Raw genomic sequence first — 16,585 nt, 5'->3', positions numbered from 1 at the left:
GATTCTATTTGTTACGTTTAATTAGTGCATTAGTGGAATTTCGAAGAAAGCCATGCTGCGAGTTGGGGGAGTCTACTTTCGATAATAGTTTATTCTCTACTATTGAATTTCAACAAATGCTTCTGTTTTTTGTTGCAGTTGCATTTTTTTTTCTCTACATAAGTATGCTTTTCTTTATGTCTAGTTTTTTTTTGTTTGTTTTGTTTAATATATATTATCTGGTTCTCCTGTAAACTCTGATTCACGTTGGTTTCCTTCTTCTATTTCCGAGTGTTGTTGCTCACGCGCGCTGATGCTGCTAGGTACTACCATTTGTAGTTCTATTCGTGTTGTCCAGCAAACTTGTCTGTGTTTCTATATGCACCATTTTACTTTTACTTGTGTTTTAGTCATTTTCTCTCTAGAGACTGGGTGTTTGTGTTTGTGTGTGTGTTAAGTTGTTATGACCATTTTCTACCTTACTGTTTGTGGGTGTGGTTGCGTGTGAAGAAAAGGGTGATGAACCTCTATTGGGTACTAATACTTCCATTCTTGCTGCTCTAATAGGTGAGTGTTGATTAGCTATTCGCAATGTAGGGTTTCGCATTTTGCTATCTGGATCTCGTCGGGGAGAGTTGGGTCGGTCCGCAGGACAATAATGGAATGGTGGCAAGCTATGTACTTTTGCATAAACTCAGGGACGTGTTCTCTATTCTGTTGTTGGTTCATGTTTTTTTGATAGCCCAGAGAACTAAGCAGAAGCAGTATTAGTATCGGTGTCATACAACCGGCAGATTTCAATTGCATAGGTTAGATATACAAATTGGCATCTTTTCTCGAAGAAACATCAAATTTTGATCCAGTACGAGTCTTTGTCAAGAGATGGCGCTTCATGTGTTCTTAGAATTTCGTTATGTTAGTCAAAGTATCAAGTTCGTATGATAGGATAAGGTTAAAATATTAAGTGGAAAGCATGCATACCACTGAAATTCAGTTTGCATGGTGTATTATTTTTTTTATTCAGGTTACCTACTAGGTGATGCGAAATTTTTCTCCATTTTAACTAGAGTGATTTTAATTTATTTGATCTCATATTTCACTCTTACCGTTCCCACCTTGAGATAACGCTTGATTCCCATGCATCCAGTTGATTATGTATAGGTACATAACAAACCAGCTGATGCATTCGTTTGCGATCGAAAACGTCTACGAAAAGGTGAAATGGTAAGAGTTATAAAAGCCACAGAAGTTTTTGCCAGCTTCCACATTTCTTCGAGAAAGTCTAAATATTCGTAGAAAACGCTATATTTCAACAGAACATAATCAATAATACAGATCTGCCGTTTTTGACATTATTCTAAACAACGAAAGACCGCAACTAGCTTCGACAATATACGAACATTTGCGAGACAATTTATTGACAATTCATTTTCATAGTACTTCTTACATTACTTTCCGCGCCGTACTTTTTTTTTTTCCCGTACTCTAATGTTGCTAAACTTCAATTAAGCTAAATATACATAAAAAAGAACTAACTCAGCGAACCTTTTAGTAGCCGTACGCAACGGAACTCAAAATACCGTCGTCGTCTCTGCGGCGTCCCATGATCAATCTATAACCCCACAAAAAAATAATATATTACAAGATTCATTCGTCTGCTTCCCAGTGTTCACAGTTTTCCGGTTTGTTTGCAATATTGTAACTACACGGATTAGATATCGGTTTGTTTGCCAACACTTACGTTAATTTCTATATCAGTTTTTATAAGTTGTGTATAGCTGAAATGAAACTTTAGCATCCAGTTTTGGTTTTTTTTTTGCAATAAGGAAACCATTTTTCTTCTTCGTCGTCTTCCCAGTTATCTCCACTATTGATCGTCAGCAAACGAAAATCAAAAACTAAACCTTCTAGTTTTACCTACTTTCTACGATAATATGCGTAACAGTTTTTTTTTCATTTTTCGAGTAATAACATTCATTTTTTTTTCCCAAATACTGCGCAACTCCTCGGGGTAAATTTCTGCTTAGTTATTGCCTAAATATGTTCAAACAGCTTCTTACTTATAGTTGTTTTTTTTTCGTTTTAAATACAGCTTTTGATATAGGTATGTATGGTCAAATTTTACTGAGATTTGAGATGGGTTGCTCACAATGAATGATTTTTTTCTCTTCTTCCTTCTACGAAGCCTTGCGCACATTGTATATGAATACTATTTTAGGATTGTGGATTGGTTCTCTATTCAAACGTTCCCTCCCGGTTTTTTTTTGCTTGGTTTGGGTTCGTTTGTTTACGTGAGATCGTTGATGTTGATCAACAAGTGTGGTATTGTTAACAGAGAAAAAAAAACAAACGGAGCATGTAGTAAGTAGTCAACGGCAACAACAATAGGGGATGTGGTTAGTAGTTGGGTTCTGGGTTGGTTTTTGTTTGTTTGTTTGTTTGTTTGTTGTTACATGTTATAAGTTCTTCTGTTTTCTTTTTTGTTGTTGTTGTTAAGAATATTTTGAGTTAATTTATTCGCATAAACTTAAAACTGCACCCAGTTGGCGTTCGTTTGGCTAGGAGTCGTTGCCGTCGTTTGGGGTTTTTCTCTGAAATGGGAAGAAACATAGGGAAGGGATTTTAGTACATTTTGCTTACAGGAAGAATGCGTCACATAACTGCATGTGTGCCAAATTACGAAATGTGGCGCTTGCGAAGAGCACTTGAAGATACGATATGGGAAGACGAAGGCATTCAATAAGGATCTCTTCAACGAAGCTCTAAGGGTAGACAGCAGCGTCCCGGGCCTAAGCGCGAACGAGTTGACCGAATCATTAGCAAGGGCATGTGACACAACTATGCCGAGAAAACTGGAGCCAACGAACAGGCGGCGTCCAGCTTACTGGTGGAACGAGGAAATTAGCACTCTCCGTGCCACTTGTCTTCTAGCCAGAAGGTGCGTTCATAGAGCAAGAACGGAAGCAGACAGAGAGGAGCGCAGGGTGGTGTTCCGAGAGGCCAGGGCTGCACTGAAACGAAAGATAAAGCTGAGCAAGTCAAATAGTTTCAAGGAGCTGTGCCGCGATGCTGATGCCAACCCCTGGTCAACGCACACCGAGTCGCGATGACGAAGATCAGAGGTCCAACGATGCCGGTTGAAATGTGTCCCAACAAGCTGAAAGTCATCGTGGAAGGACTTTCCCGAACTTGTTCAGGATGATGCTGCAGAAATGTCTGGACGAGGGTCAGTTCCCTGATAGGTGGAAGGTACAAAAGCTTGTGCTGTTGCCGAAGCCCGGAAAACCGCCGGGGGATCCTGCATCGTATAGGCCAATATGCTTGCTGGATACTGTCGGAAAGCTCTTGGAGAGGATCATCCTGAACAGGCTGACGAAATGCACGGAGAGTGAACACGGATTGTTGGAGAGGCAGTTCGGATTTCGTAAAGGAAGATCGACGGTGGATGCAATTCGGACAGTGATTGACAGAGCCGAGAAAGCTTTCAAAAAGAAGCGGAGAGGAAATCGATACTGCGCCGTGATTACGATTGATGTGAAGAATGCATTCAATAGCGCCAGCTGGGAGGCCATCGCCAAGGCGCTCCATATAATGAGGGTTCCAGACTACCTCTGCAGGATTCTAAGTAGTTACTTCCAGAACCGGGTCTTGGTCTACGCGACAGAAATCGCTTAGAATCACGGCGGGAGGTCCACAAGGCTCCATTCTAGGTCCCACGCTGTGGAACGGAATGTAAAATGGCGTGCTGACGCTCAAGCTGCCCAAAGGAGTTGAGATCGTTGGCTTTGCGGACGATGTCGTCTTGACGGTAACCGGTGAGACGCTGGAAGCAGTGGAGCTGCTGGCGGCCGAGGCGATAGATACGCTTGGTAACTGGATGCAAGGAGCGAAGCTGCAGATAGCCCACCACAAAACAGAAGTGATGTTGGTCAGTAACTGCAAAGCAGTGCATCGGGCAGAAATCACCGTTGGAGAGCACACCATTGTTTCGAAGCACGTGCTGAAGTATCTGCGAGTGATAATCGACGACCGGCTAAACTTTAACAGCCACATCGAATATGCTTGCGAGAAGGTGGCGAAGGCCATCAACGCAATAGCCAGAATCATGCCGAACAATTCTGGTTCAAGCAGCAGCAAGAGGCGTCTTCTGGCTAGTGTGTCCTCATCGATACTAAGGTACGGAGGTCCAGCCTGGATTGAACCAAAGGAAATTGAGCAGTACGTTCCGGCTCATGGCCATGCGAGTCGTGAGTGCGTACAGAACCATTTCGATGGAGGCAGTATGCGCTATCGCCGGTATGATCCCAATCGGCATCACCTTGGCGGACGACTACGAGTGCTATATGACGAGAGAAACCAGAGGAGAACGAAAAATGGTGAGAACAGTGTCGATGGCTAAGTGGCAGCAGGAGTGGGATGCAGCAGGGAACGGTAGATGGACACACAGGCTAATACCGATTCTTTCGACCTGGGTGAACAGGAAGCATGGAGAAGTCAACTTCCATTTGACGCAGTTCCTGTCTGGTCATGGCTGCTTCAGGAAGTACCTGCATCGGTTCGGACACACAACGTCACCCTTCTGTCCGGAGTGCGGGAATGTGGAAGAATCACCAGAGCACGTGGTCTTCGAATGTCCTAGATTTGATGATGTGCGAGAGGAGAGGAGCACGGAGAATGTCGTCGAAGAAATGTGTCGAGAGGAGGGCACCTTCAACGCCGTCAGCAGAGCGCTGCAGCGAAAATAGCGAGAGGACCAGCTAGAAAGTAGTAATGTGCTCACAAAAGTGCGAAGTGAAAGCCGAAGCGAGAGAACTAGAGAGTAGGCTGAGTCCACCACCGGGGTTAACCGAGTAGAACGCGACGCTGGGAGCTAAATGACTTACGAATTGGAGGGAAGATCAGCGAACTGGAAGCGTCAATTAGCTGAGGTAAAGTGAGGTGAGTAATGCACGGCCTTCTCCGAAGTAATACGACAAGTGGTTCCGGGGGAAAAGGGCAAGGCGTCCAAGGAGGTTTTAGCGCGGTAAGAATCTCACATACCATGTCATCGCGACTATGTGCCCAGTCATCAAGCGGTGGCACGATGGCCTTTTAAAGATTTCCTCATTGCCAACAAAAAAAAACGCAAATTCAAGCTGCCAGCTTGCTCTCAGCTGTTAGCAGCAGCAGTTGTATCGTTGTATCTCGCACTATATACTGTTTTTATTACTCGATACAACCTATTGTTTCGGTGCGCTTTGTTCAAATTGAAGCAACTTACTCGATTTCAGAGTAGACACTTTTCCTAAAGATCAAGTATGAAGAATCGATCCTGAATGCATTGACGTTTAACTCGAAGATTTAATTGTCCATTATGCGAATGGAAAGACTTTTGTTTGTGGTTAACGTTGAGTTTGTTGAGCGTCAAGTAACTTGAATGATCCACAATCAGCTATACGATCGATGACCAAATGCACGAACTCGTCGACCACCTCGATTTCGTCAACGTCAATCGGGGTGGAAGGTAAACACTGGCTTCCTTATAACCTCTTCCTCTCATGTATTTCGTCTTTGATGCTTTGATGGCAAGTCCAATCCGCCTAGCTTCAGCCTCCTTCAGTCTGATTTACGTTTCCGCCATCGTCTTAAAGTTTCGTGCCAAGATGTCGATGTCATCGGCGAAGCCAAGAAGCTGGATGCATTTCCTGAAGATCGTGCCACTCGTGTCTATCACTGCTCTTCTTATCACACCTTCCATCACCTTGCCGTAATGCCCTTTGAGATTCAAAGGGACTCGAGAGTATCCCCGATACTCGAACAACGCCTTGACCAATCGCGTCAGTTTATCCGGGAATCTGCGTATGCGGATTTGAAATCGATGAACAAATGATGTGTGGGCACGTTGAATTCGCGGCATTCCTGCAGAACCTGCCGAATCGTGAAAATTTGGTCCGTAGAAGCACGGGCTTCCATAAATTCCGCATGGTATTTCCCCAGGAACTCTCATGCAAATGGTGACAGGCGGCGGCACAGAATTTGGGAGAGTAGGCGGCGCTAAGCAGTGTGATCGCGCAGTAGCTGCAGCAATCCAACTTGTCGCCCTTTTTGTAGATTGGGCATACGATAATATCTCCTCCTCCCAAATTACCCAGTGCAGCGCTCTGGCCAGTTGCGATAGTTGCGATCGAAAATCGTCGAAGGTTTGGATCATCGTCTCGGGAGCAACGTCTCACATGTGCTCCGACCGGACGTTTTTCGACGAGCTGAGAAGCAGTTTTGGAATATCCATCACTTTGGCCGATGGAAACGAGGCACCCGTGAAGGGGATTGGTTCCGGCAGGCTGTTTTGCTACGACGATCGAGGCAAGGAACAGGAAGTCATCTTGTCGGAAGTGTTCTATGGTCCTGAGCTAGAGTCGAACCTGGTGGGGAGCTGAAGTAGTTAGGAAGTGTTATCAAGTGCAGAGGAACAGTTGCAGCTGTTGCAAGCAAAGTTGGAGGATTGTTCTACTTGAAAATCGCCAAGCAACAATGAATGCACGCCGCACAACATCCCACGGACTGTGTCCACGTGTGCCACCGAAGGCTAGGACATGTGGTACGCGAAGATTTGGTCAAGGGCGTGGAAAACAATCAACGAAGGCGATGAACACGACGTCGCCAGTAGGTTCAATGTACTTTCTCACGATGATCGACGATTTCAGCCGGTTCACCGTGGTCTATTTCCTCACGAAGAAGTCCGAGGCAGCGGACAAGATCGAGGAGTATGGACATGGTATGCAATCGTTTTGGAAGGAAGCCCGTTGTTATTCGCTCAGACCAAGGCGGCGAATATAAGGCGCAACGATTGGAGAAGTTCAACAGGACGAACGGGATTGTCCCACAGTACATCGCAAGCTGCACACCACAACAGAATGGAGTTGCGGAACGCAAAAACCGGACGATCGTTGAAATGGCACGATGTATGTTACACGACGTAAAGATGGGATATCACTTTTGGGCAGAAGCAGTTGACAAGGCGGTTCATATGCAGAATCTTTTGACATCACGATCACTGGAAAAGACCCCCTTCGAATTCTGGTTCGGCAAGAAACCAGACTACACGAACATTTGCAGGTTCGGATGTACCATAGAGGTAACTCTAAGACTAGTAGGTCCCGAAGAAACGAGCTCAACTGTTTGGCTCAGCTCTGGTACTATCTTCGGTGCCAAGCTAATCGATGCACCCCTCGAAACATAGGAAAATCTACGAACCCCTCATTTTATCTGACAATTCCAAGTAGCACTCAGGTAGATCCCGAGAAGAATACGCAACCTACAAATTAAATGGACGACAGAGCTGCTATTCTAAAACTTACCCAGCCGAAGTGAACTCTCCCCAGTCGGACTGCCCTGCGGAACCAGCCGCATCCGCAGTGGGTTGATGCGATGGAGACGCAGCCGACGGTGGTGGTGCAATTTTGTTTCCTCCCGGCGGTGGTGGCAACAGTCCTAGTCCTCCGACTTTCTTAGCTCCCCCGCTCCGGTAACCACCTTCCGAGCCGTCCTTTTTCTAAAATGGCAATTCAATTTGAGACAACAATACAAAGCCAAATAAATCCCTCCCTGCCATCCTTACCGTAATCTTCATATTGATCTTGATCGTTTCACCCTCCTTGAAGCCCAGATCCAACTGCTGCTGGGGTTCCTCCTTTTCCTTGGCGATCTGTTCCTCGTTCTTGACCCACTTGAAGTGGTCCTGCAGGGCGACGTTCATGTCGAACGAATCGGACCGGTCTCCGAACCCGAGTCCGATGAAGGCGGTTCTCCCTGAAACGGCTTTGAAAGTCTTCAAAAACCCACACCCCAAAGAAAATATACATCAAACGAACCGTTATCGTCCTGTATCCGCAGCACAAAGTACCGGGAGCTATCGGACACGGACTCGATCGCCACCCCCGGGTACGCCTCGATGGGGCAGTTCGCAAACAGAGCACCGGTGTTCTTGTCCTCCAGTTTTACGGCTAGCGTTTTACCCTTGGATACCATACGCAAGCGACCGGTCCAGGTCGGTTCCGCCAGGTTCCAATCCGCGGCCCGATAGCCACGGTTGCTCTGTCTCGGTGGGATTTTGTACACAAACACCTCCTGCTTCACCAGCACGACACTTTCGTACTCCATGGCTGTGTTTTGGTGTTCTTTCGTTATCAACGAACGATTGTTATGCTTCCTCTTTTGCACTCTCTCTCTTATCAATCACACTTCAATCCTCAAAACGGAGAAGATAGATTTCGACAGAGGAAGGAAAAATCGAACAATGACACACAAGCACGACTTAGGGCTTCCAAAAAAAATACGCCCCCCTTTTGTGCTGGTTGTAGGGTTTCCACACTTCCGGTTCCGATTGGCACTGAACGGTGCGAAGGAATGCGTCGTTACTATTCGGAAGATGCGCTTCGGAAGGAACTCTTATCCGAGCGATGAAAAACTGCTGACGAAATGCAAAAATTGCTGTGAAATTCGAGGAAAAAAACACCACCACCAGAATGATATTTGCTTTTGCTGTAGTGTTGCTGCAAAAACTTTCTTCCTTGGCTTTTCTTTTCGCTTTTGTGTTTTCACATCACACATCCCAGAGTTTGACAGGTTTGACATCGGCCGTGTGACGTAAGCTATTCAGCAGTTTTTCGGTTTTCTTTTGCTCGGGCATTAGCTCGATTCGGGACTGACTACAGTCCGATGTCGATGCCTACGAGTTGGAAGGGAAGTATGCAGCGAGTGCGTTGTCGGAGTGAATCGTATTTTCCAAATTTAATTTAGGGGAATCAGGCTTCCATTTGTTAATGATAATAAACACGCAGTGAGCATTCAATTGTCATGGGATACGTTTTGTTATGATCAGTAATGAGAATTTCTACTATTTTTGTTAAGATAATTTGACAAAATCACTGATATAATGATTTACTACAGCCGCTATTATTTTTTCTCGCTAGAAGTCATTTGAAGTTGATGTAGAAGTCCTCTGTTGCCAAATTAAAAGAAAGGGAATCTTTCGAAAACCGTGATGCGAGTTCAACTGTTTTTCTCTTGGCGTGACTCATCCCACATACAGCGGGCGAGTCGACACCGACTCTAGTTAATATAATAGGCTCTTTTCATGCACCATCAATGTAGAGTGCGCTAGCCGATTTCGAAAGGAAATGTCATATAATCCATTTGCTTACATAATAGTGACGATTTTCAAAACTCAAACCAATGTACATTTTATTGTACAACTTGCAAATTTCCATCGGAAGTGGTCGTATTTTTCGAATATCTTCATATTTGAACTGATTTCCAGCTGATATAACCGAGGATATAACCACACATTAAAAATCCGGAAGATCATAACCGAGATCATAACCGCTGGGTTAATTGAATCAATCTTAATTTTTCTCATCAAAAATATATGGATGCACCAGCCGGATCACTGCAAACCCGATACAGAAAACAAAATATTCCACGTGCATGATTTCAAGCACATGCGGTGGATAAATTAACCAGGAAAGGTGAAAATATTTTCCACTTCCCATATGCTTCACGGTGAAAATTTCCACCCTTATCACTCTTTTGAGGGTTCCCCTTTTCACCACCAGAGGTTGAAACAATCTCTTAGTTAGCCTATAACGGAAGAAAAGATAAATTTCGCTTTTTAACGATACAATGCTCAAACAATGACAATTAGCTAGGGGCATCCCACTCTAAACTTTATATTTCTCGCGTTATACTCAGAAAGTTTTTACAAATACCTAAGATACCTGGAAATACTTAAAAATACTTAACCTATATTTTGCATTAGGTTGTTACCACCGTTGCTAAACACATTTTAGTTGTTTATTTTTCAGATGTCGTCAAGGATTTTGTGTGAATATTTGAAAACTGCAGTATTAATATTTTAAGCTTTAACAGCTATTTTATATGTTTCTTTTGTCTTGTAGGCATCAAGATATGGTCTTGGAATAAGAGAAGATCATTGCAAAAATGATTCACCTATAAATTAATGTCGTCAACAGAAAAAACAGCCGCTGATTATTTCTCCAATGTAGAAACCGATTCCATCATTTTCGCATTATACCTGCACTATTAATTATGTCACACTTTGATGCGCATTTAGGATGATTTGTTCGACATGATACAGGAAGAAGTCAGATTGACAATCATGGAACCTTTCCCTTCGTTGTTAGTTTGGTTTTATCGATCGTTGCGTTATAAGATTAAGTACTTTTAGACCGTTATGATTAGGCCATGTAACACTACTTAAGACTCTTAGGGCTATCGAATCTGAACAAGAAGTTGTGAAGGTTTTCCAAACCATTCGCATTGTACTTGTTGCCGAGCTTGTGGCATCTGTTTCATCTTGTAGCTTCCCACCGAATGTGTTTATTCTGCCGTAAAGAGCCTGTTTTGAAAATTTCAAAAAATATTTGAAATTGTATATAATTTGAATTGGATTGAACACAATGGTAGGTATTAGCCGCTTGTGCATGGTAAAAATATAAATTAAGATAAAACAGTAAAACACTGCAACATTTTGGCGAAATGCGCAGAATTATGGCGCACATAGTAAACATGTTGTAAATATGAACTACATTTCCTCGGATTTGGAACCGTCAATTCTCATCTGTTAAACCATTATTAGAGCTGGACATGATTGATAAGCCATATCTGCTATGTGTTGAAGTAGAATTAATTTTTTCATTGATTCTATTAACTAACAGCAACGATTGTAAAACTTAAATTTAATCAATTTATTTCAACACATGACATGTGAATAAATAAGTATCGATTATTCAAACTTTTGAATGAAAACAACAAACCAATCAACTTCTTTAACATGTCACGTTCTGGAAAGATCGAACAGTATAAGTTATAAATTGGTGGCACAAGTGGGTAATTGTTGTCTACCCACTAAAATTTATTAAACTGGATTCATTTTTTTAATATCCTTTGTTCCGTAATGGGTTGGGCATTTACCCACTTGTCCCACCACTTTTCATTTACCCCAATGTACCTTTCATTTTTAACTACCGCTTCGATTCGACCGGGATAATCTATTTGCCACTACGGATCAGAATGATAGCGATGCTAGTGTTTTTGAAATCCTCAATCACCAGCACCTTGTCGTTGGTGGTTCCAATTACTTAAACTGAGAAATTTATGTTCTAGTCTAGTCTAGTCTAGTCTAGTCTACACATACTTAAACTGGGAAATTTATGTTCAAATGAAAACATCGACTGCAAAATGTCAATTAAACTACTTCACCAGTCTAAAGTAACACTGTTTTACAACCCGAAAAGCGTAATGCAATCAGCACAATTTACTACTGTAAAAGGTTCGTTTCATCGTCGTAGTTCGACAGGAAATGCGCAGCGTAACCCTGATATCGTTGACTTGTATAGGTATAGCCAAGAATTTTTTTCTTCTCCATACCTTATTCCTTGTTCCTTATTTTCTTAGGAATATGGAACAGCTCTGTAAAGGAGTCAAAATTAATGATAGCGCACTGGAAAGTCTGCTCGAAACTAGAGAGGTTCTAGAATCTCTCTACTCTAAAGCATCAGTAATTTGAATAACACGATTTTTTACACTACTAGATAAGCATAATTGAAATACATATACCAATTATCATGATTTTATTGCAATTAAAATAGATTAAAACAGGAATTAATTTCATTTCATAAGTGACAAAAACTATAAAATTGACGGGACTTGCAACAACAACCAACGACACTTTCAACCGGTAACTACGATGGAAATTATGCAAGTTTAAAATACTTAAAAATACTTAAGAATACCTATGAGAGATTTAAACGTATTTAATGTATACTAGTAATAAAGTTTAGAGTGGGATACCCCTAGACAATTAGTGTGATGAGATGAACTGAGATAGGATTTTTGAACATAATAATTTATTTTCGAAGTGTGAAATTTAAGAGAAAATTCTCCAAATCCAACACAGCCGTTCTAAAATCCCTCTGTTGTTGATCGGTTGATTTTTGAGAAGGCGTGCATCAAAATTGATCTCTTATCTGAAATAAGTCTGCTGGAGTAGCAGGTTTATTTGAAAATTTTCCATCTGCCAAATTCAAGTGAAAATTCTCCAAATGGAGCACAGTCTTTTTATGGTTCATTGCACTAAGGGGCCACGTAGACCAAATTATTTATAGTTTTAAACCCGTCCCTCCCCCCAATTTTTTGATCGCCCTTTCTCACCTCCCTCACGCAGAAAAAATTACCGTCGCAACAAAAATATTTGAGGTAAATTTAAAAGTGAACTCAGTTTATTCTGGTCTCGTGGTAGGTCTGGTGTCATCATCTTCAAACACCGCCGATGAAAGCAACCTTACCGCTTCGTCCTGTTTCCTTGATCACCTCCATAAGTACATCTGCTTTATCTTGGTTCGCTGCCGTTGATCTTCGCAGCTGATTTCGATCCCCGGAAGATCTTTTCCCGTATCCGATAGCGTGAGCGGTACATTTCCCCGGCGACTGTAGATTTCGAAATCCTATCAGATGAGTTTCGATGCTGTTTCCCCGAGCTTCACGAGGGGATCCTCCGGTCGAATTAGTTTATCCGGTATTAGTTTCTCCAACCGAGCTGCCTTTGAAGCACCATCTTGGTCCGGATTCCATCACTTTATTCTCACAGACCGAGTTGGCGAAAAATAAGTGTGTAGAGTGACGACCCCTTGGGATTTTTTGAAAAGTGCAGTAGAAATTTGGCGAATTCTCAAAGTCTTGGCTCACCCTCCACTCATAACTTTACTTTTTTTTTATCTTTTTGAATGATGGTTTTTGGAAAATGGTCATAGAATTAGGCAATACAGGTATGTATACCTCAATATAACGTAACTGTCACTTTTGACTTCCATCGTCAATATCTCGTTAGTAAAAATTGAATCATATAAGTTAATATTACCAACAGATGGGGGATTATCTCATATGTCCGATGGTGTTATTACTTTGCTTGTTTGAATGATCGTTTGCGAGAAATCGGCGATGGAAGTCAAAAGTGACAGTTACGTTATATCGAGGTATACCTGTAATTAATGCACTGGATTCAGGGGATATTACAATCAGAGACAATGTTTTATAAGAAACGCGCGAAGAGAATAAAAGTAAATCTGGTTGCACGGCTAACTAAGTTATTTTGTCTGCAAGGTTTGGCAACCCGCAATTTTGTGTTTACTTCGGGTGACTTTTAATTTGAGTGAATACTTCTAGATAGAGCTGGAATTAGGGCGAAACAGCTTTTGTAAAAAAATGACTTCTCTCGATGATTTCTTGAAAGCCATGGCTCTCCCTGGCAAATAGACATCAACATCGAGTAGGGGAAGACTTCCCCCACTCGATGGATATGTTGCTTTATGTAGACGTGGCTTGAATTCCTAGAAATCATCGAGAAAAGTCATTGGGCCGTATGAATAAAAAGAGTTTACTTTACTTTCCCGTGCTTTTCTTACGGGAAAAGTAAAGTAAACGCTTTTATTCATACGACCTATTAAGGCTATTTCGCCCTAATTCCAGCTCTATCTAGACCTTTTTGATCGTTCCGGTAGTATCGGTATTCAAACGAAGTATTTGAATAATAAATTTTTGGCAACACTGAGTGAAACCAAACATACCACATTGGAGCGGATATTTTACAGAGCGTTGCGTATGAATGAAATCTCGATTATTTTTTTCGAAGGGACGTATCTGCTTTTGTTAACAATGCGTTTGCTCGAAAGATTTAACTTGTGTTTTATTTGTACTCCAAAAGTCAAATAGTATCCGATTGCACTTTTCATTCGCAATCCTAATGAAATTGTTATGGTTATTTTGCTTAACGACGTGTTTCGGATATCATTCAAACTAAAGAGCCTGAATTTACAAAGAGACGACATGTCAAAATTGGAACAATCGATTGTCTGTCAAAGTCATAGGAAAAGTCATTCCAATCGAGCAGAAGACCTGCCAAATGGATAAGATGTCGCCTCTTTATAAATTCAGGCTCTTTAATTCAAACCATTTGTAGAATACATCAATAATTTGGGTTAGCATTCGTTTATGGTATTTTTTATTAGCAAAACTTAATTACTAACTTAATTATAATTATTTAAATGATATTAAATTAAAAATTAAATTTAAACCGCCATCTCAATACTCATCAAGGCCGGCGCACGATGTATAAGTTTTCAGGTTTTTTGACAGTTAAGGCCCGAACGCAATGTGGGCGGAAGCGGAACGGAAACGGAAAGTTTGACAGTTGTCACAAATGACATCAAGATGCCTAACCGAAGTCGATTTGGTTCTAACTAGTTTTCAATCCGACTAGTAGGCTTACTCAGATCGGGCTTTTCCGCTGCCGCTGCCGTTCCACTTCCGCTGTCATTGCGCTTGGGCCTTTAGCCCATGCAAAAAATCCCGGAAACTTATACATTGGGCCGTATGAATAAAAAAGAGACTTTCCCGTGCTTTTCTTACGGGAAAACCAAGGGGTTGGTCACTCTACACAGTGTGCCAAAATCAAACTGGGGCACATCGGGGTGCAGTCATTGACGTTGTTTGGCACCCATGGTTACAATTTTTATGATCTTCAAAGTTACTGGCAACACTGAATTTTTTCTGCGCCTTCGCAGTGTGCATGTGTCAAAATTTGTTATTGACGTTGCCACTCCTAGTCAAATTATTTTCAAAACAACCGTGAATCTCCATCAAGTCTCGCCATGGATTCTCAAAATCGTTACAACCGTGACGGCAGTCGCATCCACATTTCCTCTCATACGAAGAACAGTTGACAGCGGTATCTTGACCTAACCGAGGTTTCCGGCCATGGCTACACGAACTAGCGATGCAGCTCCCACGGCTGCGGCTGCTTCCAATACTGCTGCTGGTCCGTCTTTTTTGACGAATTTTAGAGGAGACGGACCAGCAGAAGGAACAGCAGCAGCAGCAACTAAAGCAGCAGCAGCATTGGAATCAGCCGCAGCCGTGGGAGCTGCATCGCTAATTTGTGTAGCCGTGGTCGACGCTGGAAATCTTGGGCCGGTCACGACAAGCGGTGCTTGAGTTTTAATCGGAAAGTCAGCAACCAAACAAAATCTATACCATCCGACCATTCGAACTGCTCGAATACATCCATGGCGGTGGCTGCTACATCAACCATTCCATCGTCCAACATATAATGTTGGAGGACCGTCTTGGCAAAATCTCAAATAGTTCAACAAATTTTTACTCTCGTTCCTTTGTGCACTTCCAACTAACACGATAAGAAATTATAATTACGAATCATAACATTAACTACCCAGAAAAAGGAAAATCTTTTCTTTTCTCATAAAATAAGCTTCCGCTCTTTCCAAACTAACGTGTTTTCGGTGTTTTCGTTGCTCCACGCACCGTTCATCTTCTTGGAGGAGGAGAAGCACAGCTTCATAATTAACGGGAGTTTTGTGCATTTGTGATCATCGCGCTGTGGTTGCACTTCATGATGACGTTCACCGCCAGGGCTACGCTCGGGAACTCGACCAATCCGGAGGAGGAACTTCCCGATTTCAGCGGGAACATTCGCACTTGCGACGGGTGGCAGCCCTTGGTGGTGAATGTAGTCAGCAGCAGATCCTCGGATGGCATACACACTTAATCTAGCTCGGTAAAATCTCCAACCACCGATTACCTCGGTATTTACTTTGGCTGATATATCTGCAAAATATCTGTTTGTTAGCTGAAATCTCAGCAAAATGATATTTGGTAGCTGAGTCTTTAGCATCTCAGCAAAATAAATTGCAGAACTACTCGGCTGTTGGAATCTCGGCGAAAAAAATTAAGTGTGTACGGGTGGGTTATTGCAGAAGTGGAGAATGCGATTATTGCTGGCCTGGGAAGTGTTTGTTCTTGGAGGCGCTGTAAACCTTGAAGCTGATCGAATTGTCCTGCAGGGTGTACGGGTTGGTGGACTCTGACAAGTAGTTCAGCTTGGAAAATTGGCTGGTCCGTTTCGGGTCAGTGGTGCGTCCTTCATCAGTCCGACGTGTGTTCTGGCCGGTATTTGTTTCCAGTTTTCCGACGGATGATACTCGGGCGGTGAAAAATACGGTGCAAATTCATTTCCTCCGCCGACTCCCAGAAGGGTTGATCGACTAATGATTGACGTTCGTTGTGCGGGGTCGGCCTTCCGCCAAAGATGGAAGGATCGTGTAGCAACGGAGCTCGTCCGTTGCAGGCACCCTTGGAGGCGGATGCATCCAGTGTGTAGTCCCAACTGGAGTCCGTGTCGTTTTTGAAAACATTGAAAAACAAAACAAAAATAAAAGCTGTTAAAATACCGGGTTGCCAAACAAGGCATTATTCACAAGCAATCAAAAGTCAGTTCAATGACTTCTTGACACTGCCGGTACAACTCAATGACGTTTATATAAGGTCTGGGCCAAAGGGCTTATTGGTGTTAGTGAAATGTGCAAATGGTTAGTGGTGTTCGTATTACCCTAGCAACACACATGTTCTATGTCAGTTTATATAACCTTTATATGACTGGATTTGGTTGTAAAGAAGTTTACTCAACATAATGATATGAATTGGTGTTACTTGGGTATATTGCAATGTTTATCTTTTTACACGAAACAGCTGTTGG

The 16,585-nt window shown here is 42.5% G+C and overlaps 1 protein-coding gene across 2 annotated transcripts; it reads right to left on the bottom strand.

The window, feature by feature from the left end:
* Nucleotides 1–137: 137 nt before the first annotated feature.
* Nucleotides 138–8,535, bottom strand: LOC135698715 (NECAP-like protein CG9132). 2 transcript variants are annotated; one of them, XM_065218797.1, is made up of 4 exons: nucleotides 7,830–8,535; nucleotides 7,577–7,767; nucleotides 7,317–7,510; nucleotides 138–2,570 (listed from the first exon to the last, which is right to left on the bottom strand). In XM_065218797.1, the coding sequence occupies exons 1-4, from the start codon at nucleotides 8,116–8,118 to the stop codon at nucleotides 2,507–2,509; spliced, it is 738 nt and encodes a 245-aa protein (XP_065074869.1). In that variant the 5' UTR covers nucleotides 8,119–8,535; the 3' UTR covers nucleotides 138–2,506. The 2 variants fall into 2 exon arrangements, with proteins under 2 accessions (XP_065074869.1, XP_065074868.1); XM_065218796.1 differs by having other exon boundaries at nucleotides 7,577–7,776; nucleotides 7,830–8,532.
* Nucleotides 8,536–16,585: the final 8,050 nt, after the last annotated feature.

Source organism: Ochlerotatus camptorhynchus, unplaced genomic scaffold, assembly GCF_037179485.1.
Source record: "Ochlerotatus camptorhynchus isolate MF236.1 unplaced genomic scaffold, CSIRO-AGI_Acam_v1.1 ptg000094l, whole genome shotgun sequence".
NCBI classification, from domain to species: Eukaryota; Metazoa; Arthropoda; class Insecta; order Diptera; family Culicidae; genus Ochlerotatus; species Ochlerotatus camptorhynchus.
The sequence above is the reverse complement of the archived record's forward strand: the minus strand, read 5'-3'. Positions and strand labels throughout refer to the sequence as shown.

Excerpts from the sequence above, each read along its gene's own strand:
- LOC135698715 (XM_065218796.1), bottom strand. The coding sequence starts at position 8,118 with ATGGAGTACGAAAGTGTCGTGCTGGTGAAGCAGGAGGTGTTTGTGTAC. Across the intron at positions 7,777-7,829 it reads GCGGATACAGGACGATAACG|CCGTTTCAGGGAGAACCGCC; the intron begins GTTCGTTTGATG and ends AGACTTTCAAAG. Across the intron at positions 7,511-7,576 it reads AGATCAATATGAAGATTACG|AAAAAGGACGGCTCGGAAGG; the intron begins GTAAGGATGGCA and ends TTGCCATTTTAG.